This window comes from Pholcus phalangioides, unplaced genomic scaffold (genome assembly GCF_987345545.1).
Source record: "Pholcus phalangioides strain wild (caught in Gottingen) unplaced genomic scaffold, Ppha-v1.0 ptg000010l_1, whole genome shotgun sequence".
In the NCBI taxonomy this organism is placed as follows: Eukaryota; Metazoa; Arthropoda; class Arachnida; order Araneae; family Pholcidae; genus Pholcus; species Pholcus phalangioides.
Genome location: NW_028301603.1, coordinates 10,737,652 through 10,751,382, shown reverse-complemented (window position 1 = coordinate 10,751,382; position 13,731 = coordinate 10,737,652). Strand labels below are relative to the sequence as shown.

General features: G+C 38.9%; 1 protein-coding gene across 1 annotated transcript; it reads right to left on the bottom strand.

The window, feature by feature from the left end:
• Positions 1 to 1,730: 1,730 nt before the first annotated feature.
• Snp (Snipper) lies at positions 1,731 to 11,356 on the bottom strand. The gene is made up of 7 exons (XM_089237590.1): positions 11,004 to 11,356; positions 8,653 to 8,769; positions 6,942 to 7,001; positions 5,235 to 5,326; positions 4,849 to 4,921; positions 3,954 to 4,050; positions 1,731 to 1,875 (listed from the first exon to the last, which is right to left on the bottom strand). The coding sequence occupies exons 1-7, from the start codon at positions 11,247 to 11,249 to the stop codon at positions 1,793 to 1,795; spliced, it is 768 nt and encodes a 255-aa protein (XP_089093716.1). The 5' UTR covers positions 11,250 to 11,356; the 3' UTR covers positions 1,731 to 1,792.
• Positions 11,357 to 13,731: the final 2,375 nt, after the last annotated feature.

Here is a 13,731-nt window from a genome sequence, read left to right as displayed (position 1 = left end):
TGGAATCCATATTTTCAGTGCTTTGTCTTAACAGAAGGGCCCAAAATAATTGAAGACTTCATTATTCTGAAATTATACCTTTTATTAATTCTGAAATCATTTCTTCGTACTGGAAAAAAATTCTGATAAAATAGTACTTTTCTTCAATTCTGAAATTACATTAATTTCCAGTTATTTTTACTGTAATTAATTGTTCCGGTAAAAAATTCTGCAGTTCCAAAAATGCATTTTTTTTGCATAATTTTTTATCAATATCCTAATTATTTCATTCACTAGTTCTGAAAATATTTGTTGCAAAAATTATTTCTTTCAGTAATTCTGGAATTATTCACTCGTTAATTACAAAGTTTTACACACAGTTACGAAATAATAATTTGAATAATTCCAAAATTGTTTTTCTGCATTATATTCCTGATTGTTATCATTCCAAAATTTCTTTCATTAATTTTGAAATTATTTTCCTTTTCAAAAATTCTGCAATTATTTTTTCACGAAGGTATTGAATTTCTGTGAATTCTGTAAGCAGATTGAGTTTATATTGTGAGTGGAAGGCCTGGTCAAGAGGCTATAAGACTAATGTGAAATAAATGGGGGAAATGAGACAGTGAATCATTCACAACCTGGGCCACTGCCCGGTAGTTGAGGCACTGTCCTAGGGTGTAATATTTGGCAATCACAAATATACTCTAATCAAGGTGACAGTCGAACCATACATCCTTTCTTTCTCCATGAATACTTTAATTTTGTGACTGTACTTGATGTCCCAAACCCAGTGCCATCTAAATAAATGAGTTTTGTCACACTTTACCAGAAGGGGATGTCTTAGTTGCAACTTTATGAGAAAGCCAAGGGACCTCTTGTGGCAGTGTTTCCTTGAAGTACACATCATGGCTAGCTGGAGATATTCATCTGTGTACCTATTTATGCTTTGACATAGTCCCCTTTTTTTGGGACAATATCAATTCCAAAAAATTAATTCTGAATTCACATTAATTTTTGTTAGGTGTGCTCATATTTTTTAATATTGTATACTATGCAGTTTTTTTAAATTGGAAGCTCAAGGAGGACCTGGAAAATGTTAAGGGTCTTAAACCTCATTAAAATGGCCATGAAAATATGGTGACCTTCGTAATGCCACAATATGTCAAATACTGCATAGGGGTCATCCAAGTATTACGTCAGCATCAAGGGGGGAGGGAGTTTTGGATTTGCTGACTTTTGTTGACAAGGGGGAGGGGGTTTGAAGGTTGCTTACGTCATCAACTACCCCTTTTTGAAGATATGAAATGTTCTAAGCTGCTGATGAAATTTTGCTGACAGGGGGAGGGGGCATCAGTGTTTTGCTGACAAGTGGAGGGGGGGGGGGTCAAAAATGGCTGAAAATCTGCTTACGTAATACTTGAATGGTCCTATATCATATGACCATTAGCAGCAAAGGTCCCGATGCAACAATATACAGTCAAGAAACTCCCTTGACTAGATTAGTTATCACTTTTTTTAAAGCTCTGTGTGTGTGAGCATTGTTGTAAACAATTTTAACTCATGAAGCGACAGCATCAGTGATGCATGCATCATTCTTGATGTCAACTTTTTTAAAGCTTCAAGAAAGGCTAGATATACATAATTTTTGTGCTCATTAGAGAGATGTAAGAGCATGGAAATGACAATTAGATTGTTAAAAATTACACGAGGAAAGCATGAACAGTGAAAAACAAAAAAAAGGGACATACTAAATGACACATTTCATATATTTGCTAAATACACTATATACACCACGCATTTCACAGGAATATCAATGTGATGCTCCGTTCAGTTCATAGACATATCCTCTGTCTGCCAAATCTTTTAGAATGTTCGCAATGTTCTTGCAATCATCTAGAATGTAAGATACAAATAACAGGTTAATGTAACTGTAAATGAATAACTTATTACAGTGAAACCTTTCCTAAAGGTCACCTCGCTTTTACGGCCAAATAATTTTAAACCCCTGATTGAGAAATCTCATTTCCACTTCCTTGCCTACAAGTTTGTTTCTGTATAGTGTTTGTTTGCCCACTTCCTTGCCTACAAGGAAGTGGGCAAACAAACACTACACAGAAACAAACTTCACGTCAGGTTTGACACGTACACACACTTTCCGCATATATCATTTCATTAGAGGCTCCGCAGAGGAATATAAAATGAGGTGCATGTGCAAATTTTTAAACTTTTAGCTAGCTAGCGGGGGAGACAGTTTTTCTAACTATGAGTGAAGTGCAATGATTGAATAACTGTATTGTTGTAGGCCTGTTGCTCTGTGGCGAGACTTTTTAACGAGGAGATCGGCCCGCATTTGCACCTTGAAGTTGGGAACCATGGGAAACCAACTTCAGCCAACCACCACTGCGGCAATATGGTGAAGACTACTACTTGACTGTGCATGCACCTTGTGAACATTCCTCTGGAGAATTTTTAACGAATTGGTACAAGCAGGAACGTGTTGAGCGTCTACATAGACATAGCCCGAATATATTTATGTTGCTAGACTAATGCATGTGTCATGCAGGGCGGGGGGGGGGGGGGCCCGGCTTTTGAAAATACACTAAAAATGGTATATATATATGTGTACCTTTAGTACATGCTCTTTGTCCCCCCCCCCCTGGAAAAAGTTGATATGATGGCCCTGGGATGTCATGTGATACTGGTGTTGTCATCCCCATTTCGAAGTGCAATTGGAAAAACACCTGCAGGGTTCCTACTCATTTTCGTAAAAATATTTCCCTGACTTTTCCAGGTTTTCCAGTCAAATTTTCAAAAAATCCCAGGTTTTTTTAAAAATAAAAAATTGATATATATTAATAAAAATTTACAAAAAATTATTATAAAATTAGTTGTAATTATAAAATTAATAATGTTAATTAATTACAATATCATAATGACATCATAATCATAGATTTTTTTACATGCATTTATGCTTTCCAAATACGTCTTATGGAAAAGTAAAATGAAACAATGAAGAAATGAAAGATTTCCCTTTTCTGCAATTTCAATGCCCACAAGATTTAAGTCTTTACTGTTGTTCCCTTTGTGACATAATTAGTGAAAGATGTGGTTGGTTTCACTGCATCAAAATTCTTTACAGTTGGCTTGCACTCGCCTAAGCGCTAGAACAAAGAAGTTTAGCAATCAGGGGTTGTTCACCGAACACTTCTGATTTCACATGCTTGGCATGGTTTTGAATAACTTATCTGCCCATGTTGTGAATTTTGCCACAAACCCTGCCACGAGTGGTTCACTGTTTCATTTTTACCTTTTTAATTTGCATTAATCATGTGTATGACCGAGTCTTCAACTTACACGAAAAGGAAATCAACTGGGGCAGATCAGTGATTCTCAGCCATTGGAAGTCCAATGGCTGAGAATCACTGATTTAAGTAGCATGTTGAAGATTTGTCTGCTCTCTGCCGAGACACTTTTTGAAATGATAGACCAGCTTGCATTTACGCCTCAAAGTTGGAAAACTGCAGAAAGGATTATTTGAAAAATTATCTATCTTATAGGTTTGAAATAAAAGTGGCCGTCGTGCAAATTGTTATGACTCTAACTATAGAGACTTTATGGGGAAAGTTAGCTTGCATCAGTGACTGAAAGTAGAGAAACTATATAGAACCTACTTTTCAGCTGGCAGCCACTATGCACGTGTTGGGATCACTGGGTGTTCACAACTTGGCAGGACACCCATACCTCTTACAGTACATATTGTCAAATGGCTATGACAGTGTAGAAATACAGTGGTACCTCAACTTAAGTGACTGATTTCCTCCTCAATGGGAATTCTGTACTGCTGACAGTAAAGGGTTTGGACGAGACATTTTCACTGCAAGTGCTAGATCTTGTTTTAAGATCTTAGTTTATATTCAATCAGAAAGAAATATATAAAAGTTTTTATATAAAATATTTTCAGATAGACGTGCCTATTCCACTATGTAGCCTTCCTTCATGCTGTAATTCACAGTACTTCAGCATCGTGGCAAGGTTTCTGGGATACGTCTGTGCAAGTTCACTGAAGCACTGTTGAAAAAAGAAAACTCAAATATAAATACCTAATGTAATAAGCATTGTCAAATTCATAAAACTTAAAGGTATATATTGATTTTTAAAAAAAAGTAATGTCAAGAAAACTGTGTATGAATAATGAGAAAAATCACCAAAGAACACAGTCTTAGATAGCCTTGATCTTAAGAAGCAATTGCAAAGTGTGGGTGCCCCCCCCCCCACCCATCTATGTTTCTATCTCCCAATACATATTAAACAATTTCCTGGGGAGGGGGGACAGATGAGAAAAGGGGTATTCAGACAATCAACTCCTATATAGCAAGTCAAAATTTCAGTCCCTAGAAGTTTGTTACGTGCGATGGAGTTTGACAGTACGCATCAAAATTATAGCGCAAATTGTATGTTGCAACTTTTTTTGTCTGTTGTTTTTGTTCATATTCTATTCAATAAATATTGTGCCTACGGCAGTAACTCTGAAATTCTGGCCATCTGCAGCTCCTCACAATTGTCTACAACAAAAAAAAGGACCACCTCAAAACACAGAATTCATCGATGTTGACAACTCAGTAATGCCACTAGAAGCTGCTGCACACTTTGAGACCTAATGCTCTATGGGCTGCACAGATGGAGAAACATAAGACATCATTTTAGGCAAAAGGGTGATGGGGTTATTTCTGGGGAAGTTCCCTGAGAATTAATTTTCTACAGTTACGGTAAACATCTGTCTGGGAGATACGAGTAGAAAGCTCAAAAGCTATCTATTCACAACATAACTAATGTATAATTGAAATAGAAGGTAAAAAATGATCTTACAAGTTTTATGTTAATCCAAGATTTCATGTACAGAGGCACGAGCATCCGAGAACATTTGCATTGTATCTGAAACCTGAAAGAAAAGTAGAAATAAATATTTATGACAATGAGTGATTTGAGAATAAACTGCCAATCAAAAAAAATGACAGTAAAACTTTGCATTTCAAGTAACTCGCTTTACAAGTGTTCCACACAAGCAAAATTTTTGTAGTAAATTCTTACTTAACTGAGGAGCAAAAATTTTTGAATTTTTAATAGATTCTGACTTCATGAACTAGTGATACTTTGAAATATGAGTACTTACATTACTTAAACACGAGTACATTAGCATATGGACGAACAAACTGACAATTCTAATTTAACTTAATTTTAAATCTGAAACTCACACATATCTGAGATCCCAATCTCCACAGGTTACGAAAGCAAACTTTACATTTGGGTCGAAGAGTCCTTCCTCGTTCATCCAAATCTGAAAATTCTGGAAAGAAATGGAAATCCATCTGACAATTGAATGTATGCATACACACAGAGTTGTCTACAGCCTTAATAGCACCCCCATCAGCAAATTATAAAACTTTAGGTATGTCTTGATGATGGGTCTGAGAGAAATATCAGAGCTACTTTGATCTTATAGCTGCTTTCATCGGGTACTGATCCAGGTTGATGTGGTGAGAGAGGGTGATTTATTGTAAAATTCTTTGGATCACCCTGTATTTTATGGGACAGACCAATTTTGTCCAATATTAATTTGGCTCTTGGGAGGTATCTAGAACTGATTATTTCGATTTGTTCTGCATAAAAGTTCTTTAAGATGTCTTAATTCTGGTGACCTGCACATGTATGGTTTGAGTTGGTATGTCCACTTTTCTCTGTTTAAAGTAAAAATTGTTTGATAATTAAGTTGGAAAAGTAACTTCCTTCGTGGAGAGACTGCGTTTGAATTTGTTCAATGTAAGGCTTGCGAAATAGTTAAGTGTCTCTAAATGGTGTTTTTGTAATGATTAGGTATCTCTATAAAAGAAAAGTAATTAAAATTGAATGTTCTTTACTTATAATAACTGTGTGTGACATATGTAAATTTTGTTCTAGGTGAATTATTTTTTGTTGTTCATGTGGAAAATTTTCATAAAGAAATAAACACACGCACTCCCCATAGAAAAGGGTTTTTGCGGAAATGGGAACCACGCTCTATATGCCTAATTTTGATCACAGGCCTAGGAGTTTGAATATACTCATGTTAAGCAGTAAAGTGCTCATGGTTCTTATAATTTCTGCGTAAAAGGTAAAATAATTGTTTTTGTTGATAATTTGCACCACAACATATTTTAGTACTGGGACAATTCATAATTTTAATGATATTTTGGTGCCGTGTTTCATTGAAGAGAGTCCCAACATGCATTGGTGCCGTGACATCCATATTTGTTATGGGCATGTTTGTCTCAGCCACTTTGTTGGGCATTTCGCCTGTTGTGGTGTTGTATTTGTATTTGTAATAGACAACATCCACATTGATGCTGTAACCATGGAAAACATAAAATGAGAACTTCCACATTAACATCACAGACTATAGGTTGTTCCAAACAATATTTGAAAAAATACCATTGTAGAGGGTTTATCATTATATCGTGTATCATTGCAGCGAAGGTTCACTGTATATGTATCTGTTTTGTGGGCATTGTGAGTAAATTGAACATTTTACAAAGACATTTTGTTTTGAAAGATTTTTTGTGACATTGAAAACCGTTATTTTGACACGCTTCCTGAAATGTGCTTTTCCTGTCATACAACCCCCTATTTGGCAGTCACCTCTGCAGATGGCCACTTTTTTACGGTACGTAGAGTGGCCATCTTAGGAGTTCCACTGTATATGAAATAGCAGACAGGTAACTATCCAGGTTGAGAATGGGGGTCCCCTAAACGCTGTTAAGACTACCATACTCTCAATATCTTTCCCATCCCTTCCCTAAGAACATTTCAAAAGACGTTTTATAATTTCTTTCTGATGTATACTGGTTGGCTGAGAGGACGCTAATCATAGACATGTGTATTATGTCATAATGTTGACACAGTAAAGAAAAAAAAACTGAACTCACTTTGAAGACTTCCTCGAATGGTAACTGGTCATCCACCATGTCTTGTATGATACCCGTCAACTGTAATATACGTTATAGTCTATATTATGTTAGCAGAAATGAAACTGATACATAGAAATGAGTGAATTAAAACATGAAAATTCAAAGAAATGGAAAAAAAAAACTATTTTGATGCATAAATACAATTTTTTCACTGGTCTACAAGCTTCTGCCCTGACAACAGAGAGCCATCTACAGAACATTATGGATTGAAACAACAAAGAAAAAGGAGGTAGTTAAAAGCAGAGTTACTATTCCCAAGGATGATAGTTCACCTTTGTATCAGTTGAGAGGTTGTTTCGACCGATATTTTGGGAAATTAAATGTTATTATCGTGTGAGCGGCACTGATATTATGTAAGTGTTTCATCCAAGGATGATGTCACTCTTTGCTATCCATATAAAAGTTTCCAACAGCTGGCTGATGTGAAGATGAATTTAGGAAAGAGAAAATCCAACTGCCCTTGCGGGGAATAGAACCCACATCCTCTCACTTGCCAGGTGAGCGCCCTAGCCCACTAAACTACAAAGGCAACATCAATCCATGAGCTCTGGACATGAGAGTTGGGTCACTGTCCATAAATAGTCCCGTCCAGCACACACGAGCTCTAAGGAAATATTGAGAATCATTGCCTTTGTGGCCTTGCCATTGTGCTTACCGGACAAGTGAGAGGATGTGGGTTTGATTTCCCGCAAGGAAAATTCGAATTTTCTCTCTTTCCTAAATTCATCTTTGCATCAACCAGCTGTAAAAAGCCTTCATACAGTATGTTTCATACCTGAATGGTGTCTGGTATACGAGGTTTGTTCAACAAAAATACTCAATTATAATTTTTTTGTGCATAAACCAATGAAGCTAGAGAAGCGTGGTTTGGTGCACATATGTAATATATGGATCCCACAGAGACCCATGCTTGAATTTTTTCCTGCCTGCAGAGGCTGTTAGTTGTCAGCAGAATGCCTATGAGTGACGAAGTGTAAGTGGGTGAGTGTCTTCACATTTTCGGTTTTAGACAAAACGACAGGGGAAAACTTGAACGCTACTGCAATAATTGTGATGCAGAACCAGTGATGGCTGTGTTATGTGGTACATACTTTAGCATGTCCTGTGAGATCTACAAATGAAGTTGCTTCTGATCGATTGTTAGCAGCTTTGGCAAAAAGAATTGAACGTCGTTGAAATTCTCCTGAAGCCTGAATTGTCAGTCAAAATAGAATGAATGGATCCAGTGCTGATGTTCATCTCGTCTACAAGTTCTCTGATCATGATTCGACGATCCTGCATTATCAAAGTCCTTACTAACATCACCCCCCCCCCCGTGCCAAGCAATTACACCGAGGCTCTACCTGTTAAATTATTGAAAAATTCAACTACTCATTTTTCTGAAGCCCCTCTTCTCTTCAGGTCCGGGTGGGCTCATGCTTTAAGATAACACTGACTAGGATTGCCTACATACATGTCCCAAACCACATCCTTCTTCCTAGCTTCACTGGTTTATGCAGAAAAAATTTTGGTCAGATACTTTTTGAACAAACCTCTTATTAGTTATGAGAAATCTATACTTGCTACAAAACCATATTTGTGCATTCTCACACCGAATTCCGACAAAAATATGATTATAATTCCTCCATTGTGTATCGATCACATGCCACACAAGCACATGCAAACTTACCTCTGTGCAGAAGGGTGTCAGCTGTGGATTCACTCTGGGCTTCACGTATGAATGAAATAGCGATTCCAGCTCATATGTCGTTGAGTTGATTTTAAGTACAGGAAACTCTATAATTTCCTGAAAATCGAGGGAAATTAATTATAGTAAACACACAATCTCATTCATACTAAAAAACATCATTTCTATATATGAAATATGTATCTTATACAAATACAAAGCCACAACAGGCAAAATGCCCAACAAGGTGGCTGAGAAGAAAATTTCACACGCCCGGACAGGGGCAATTGATATATCAAAAGTATCAATCCATGCAGCAGAACAGATAAGGAAGTTTGTGGCTGTGAGCAGAAGCTGTTTCACATATTCGACCCCACGGACCAAAAACATTTTGCACTGCTGGTATGTATAAACAATGGGGGGGTGCAATAGGTAATGTTATATGAATATCACTTAAAGCTGCACAATAATGAGGGATGTATAAGCATCAGACAATATCATGATGAGTGCCATCCTTCCCAGTGTCTATCTTAAAAGTCATAGCAGATAGACAGTGAGCGTAAAATGGTGAATGTTTTCAGTTATCATGGAGGATCCTGACTGCTTCAATTCACAAGTCCTCTCGACATCGACAGCAACATCAATGAAGTAGTTGACAACAAATTCTGGCCATTTCTTCAGTAGACTCCTGGCACCATATTTCAACATGACAACTCAAGATCCACCCATAATGTTTAGGTCATCTTCGCTAGACTTTTCTTTGTCCTGCCCGCTTGTGCTCTAGATATATACCCAATCGAACCACTGTGGGACGCAGCACAATATTCCAACAACACAGCACAAGACCAAAAGTTGCTTGTAATATGAGGAGTTGCATTGAGAATGATGTCAACGTCCTACATTCTCAAAGCAGCGGATCGATCCAGCTTCTTTTATGGACTGCTCATTTGCCAGACATGTCTCCAACTGAACACTAGCAAGGCACGATCTCCCGACAACTGCTCTACTACATGAATGAATGAACGCCAGAACTTTGCCACTGGACTTATCCCGTTGAAAGAGCATATCGTTGATATTGGCGACATATAGTTGTTTTGGTGGAGTCAAAAAAATTTGGCAACAAAAATATGCTATATGCAATAGGAATTAACTCTTCCGCACATCTCCAATAGGCTATCTGGTGACACCAATAGAACATGGCCCCAAACATCCAGCAAAGCACCTAGGCTGGGATCTTTGTCTGTCCTTGATCAAACCTCTTTCACGAGTCTCTCAATAGTGAATACGGTGTGGAAAAACAATAAAAATTATACTAGGTCTTTGAGCTGGAGATCTGTCTTCCCCCCTTTCTGTGGGGGGGTCAATGCCTTAGAGAGGTATCTGTATCCCATTTAATGTCGCTTCTCAGACATATTACCCTCAATCTGCCTGCCTCCAAATGATCCAATAAATTTATAAAAGTCTCCCCTCCCAACACATTGCCCTGGATCTGCACCTGGTTAAACAAAAGGGAGGGGGGGCGTACCAAGATGTTATTCAATGCACATCTTTGGGAGTAGGCAGTTTATGTAATCATAATGTCAACATGGTTGTAAATAACATTAAAGCCAGGTTTTCCTAGGAATAAGTGTTTTGCGCCGCGTGAACCGAACTGTCATTTCGCGCCAGCAGAAACGTGTTACATAATCACGCTATGCGTTTGTGTTTTCCTAGCTTGGCGCATTAGCTGAGGGCGGCTATACAACCATGGCATCAGCTATCCTATCGTCTGCATGCTCTGGTTTGAAGAGAAGGGAAAGAAAACACAACAAAAATGAAAAGATCAGTGACACGAATGCCGCAATTGACTCCTCCAGAAACAGTCGGCCAGTCACGCCCAGCGTAAAGCAGTATCACAAGACATATTACGCTCTGTAGGAAAACAGCAATACTGCTTTTCTTATTTGTGGATGGACGATGTGTCGCGCTGGGTGATTCACATTGCGCACTGCACAGAAAACCTGCTCCTAAAAAAACCCAGCTTTTTCCTAGGAGTAGAATCTCTGCACCGTGTGTAGCATGAAAATGCTGATTGGTTAAAACCTAAAATTCAGGTGTCTTTTGACCAATCATCGTTTTCACACTGCGCAAGCTGTAGAAACCTGCTCCTAGAAAAACACGACTTAAAGCTGGGTTTTCCTAGAAAAAGGTTTTATACGGTGCGCTCAGCGTGAAATCGCTGATTGGTTAAAAACCTGAAATTCACGTCTTTTAACCAATCAGCGTTTTCACGCTGCAGGTAACCTGCTCCTAGGAAAACCCGGCTTAAGCGACCTCTGGCGTATTTAATATGCATGTATTTATCAGCACATTACCTGCGGTAACACGTTCACGGGGGCATCGCAGGTCGCCTCGAAATCCGTGACTAGAAAGAAGTCGAATTTTTGCTTCTTCCTCTCGGCGCCGCGAGGAGGCAGTTTGAAAAACGGGGATTGCGTTTTAGGCGTCACGTCGGTCGTCACTGTCCTTCTGCCAAAACACGATAGCCGTCCATGGTTGCGAGGTAGGGCCATCTCCATCAATCTCGATACCCTAATCGCTTCCCTAAAGATTTTGTTCATGGTTGCGGAATAAAAACAGACGATGGCACTCTAACTTGACTTGATCAGCTTCGCATTTCGCACATGGGCCGGATTAGAGCAGCGACTTCAGATGTAAACAATGAAGAACTGGGGTGTATAGTTTTATTAAATTTTCTTCTTTTATAAAATCATCGCGAAATGATGACCATATGACCGGTATTTTCCTGTGACTGAAATTATTGCAAATCAAGTTAGCTAAGGCTGACCATATTTCCTCGAGAGAAATACGGGACATTGGGATTCCAAATACGTGACATCGCCAAACACGACGCCAAAATCAAACAAAGTTGCCAAATATTGCGAAAATTACGGGAAATTACATTGGCGGGAAATGATGCATTACTGCAAATTGCAGTGGATCAAAATGTATTCCACGAAAAAAAAAACTTTCACCGAGGCAAATGTGGGAGATTAATATTCTCATATATAGTTGTAATTATCATAATGTAATTTATGAGTTGAAAAATAATTTCAATCTTTGACTTCAATAAAGAATAAAGATTCAAGTAGGCTTCGTGTAAAATACGGGAAAAACCGGGACACTTTTGCCAAAAAGTCGGGACGGCCAAAAAAACAGGAAATACTGGGACTGTCCCGGGAAATACGGGACGTATGGTCACCCTAAGTTAGCTCCATACTTTAAATCGTGGATTTTTAAATTTACTGAAAATGTGGATGAAGATAAATTTTACCGCGTACAATTCGCTTCATCTGCATACCATCCATGCATTAGAGCCCCCCCCCCCTCTGGAGAGGGTCCATTTCGGCGCGGGGAAAGGATAAAAATTATCCCTGGTTGCTACAGAGTAAAGCCGGATTTTCCTAGGAATAGGTTTGCTGCGCAGCGTGAACCGAATTAGACTATTTCGCGCCGAGAGAAACAAACGTGTTACATAATCACGCTACCCGTTTGTGTTTTCCTAGCGAGGCGCATCAGATCAGGGCGGCTATATAAAGTATATGGCTTTGGCATCAGCTACTCTGTCGTCTGCATGCTCCGGTTTGAAGGGAAGGAAAAGAAAACACACAAGAGAGTGAAGAGAATATCGGCAAAACCGCGGCGCACGACGCATTCGACTCCTCCAGAAGCAGTCGGCCAATAACGCTCGACATAAAGCGCTGTCGTCAGGCGTATTGCGCTCTGCAGGAAAACAGTCACGCTGCTTTTCTTTTTTTGGTGAGTGGACGGCGTGTCGCGCTGGGCGAATCACGTTGCGCGCGGCACAGGAAACCTGCTCCTAGGAAAACCCGGCTTTAAGGCTGTCTTGGCGCAAATCTGTTTTATGAATACAAATACAACGTTGCAACAGGCAAATTGCCCAACGAGGTGGCTGACTTAAGAACATCATGGATCCCCGAGCCATTTTTTGGAGGCCCTACCTACTACTGCTACACCACACCGCCCACGCAGGGCTGACAGGAATCCAGCCCTGGGGCCCTGGATGATTCTAATAATTTTTTACAACTATAAATTCATTTTAGAGTGACCCGTCGAAGATTCCAATCTGAGAACCGGGCTGCAAGATGTGGGGGCCATGCTTAAAACGATGACGGATAACAGAAACTGATGGTTGAGTGAGTGACGGTTAATGAGAAATAAGAATAAGTGAAGGAGTGCTGAGCAAGTGAGTGAAAAAATAAGTAGGTGAGTGAGCGAGTAAGTAAATAGATGAGCGTGTGAAAGAGCAGGTGGGCGAGTGAGTGAGCACATGAACACTTTAGTGACTTACTAGCTTGTTCACTGGCTGATTCACCAACTCATTCGGTCCCTCACTCGCTCACATATTCACTTACTTGCTCGATCACTCACTCACACATTCACTTACTTGCTCGATCACTCGCTCACACATTCCCTCACTTGCTGAATCACTCGCGCACACATTCATTCAATCACACATTCACTCGCTCGCTCAATCACTCACTCACTCGTGACGAACTATTTGTCCGTGAAATTTTCATATTGGTGAATTGCGTGGCGAGGATATTTCATGAATCGAGGATATAAGATATTCTTCAATAATGACTGATTTGCATAAATTGCTGAATCACAATAATGACTGATTTGGATAAATTGCTGAATCACAATAATGACTGATTTGCATAAATTGCTGAATCACAATAATGACTGATTTGCATAAATTGCTGAATCACTCGCTCACACATTCATTCACTGGCTCACATATTCACTTACTTGCTTAATCACTCAATCACTCACTCACTCGTGACGAACTGTTTGTCCGTGAAATTTTCATACTGGTGAATTACGTGCCGAGATGAATTGCTGTCGGCGAATTTTCTTCAATAATAATTCGAGATATTCTTCAATAATGTCTGATTTGCATAATTTTTCAATATTACTTCAATATTTTCGCTCAATAAAAATCAATGATGCGCTGATTGCTAATCTTTCACGTGATTAACTTTCGGCTTAGCAGTGTTGATAAGTTTCGGTTTTACTCCA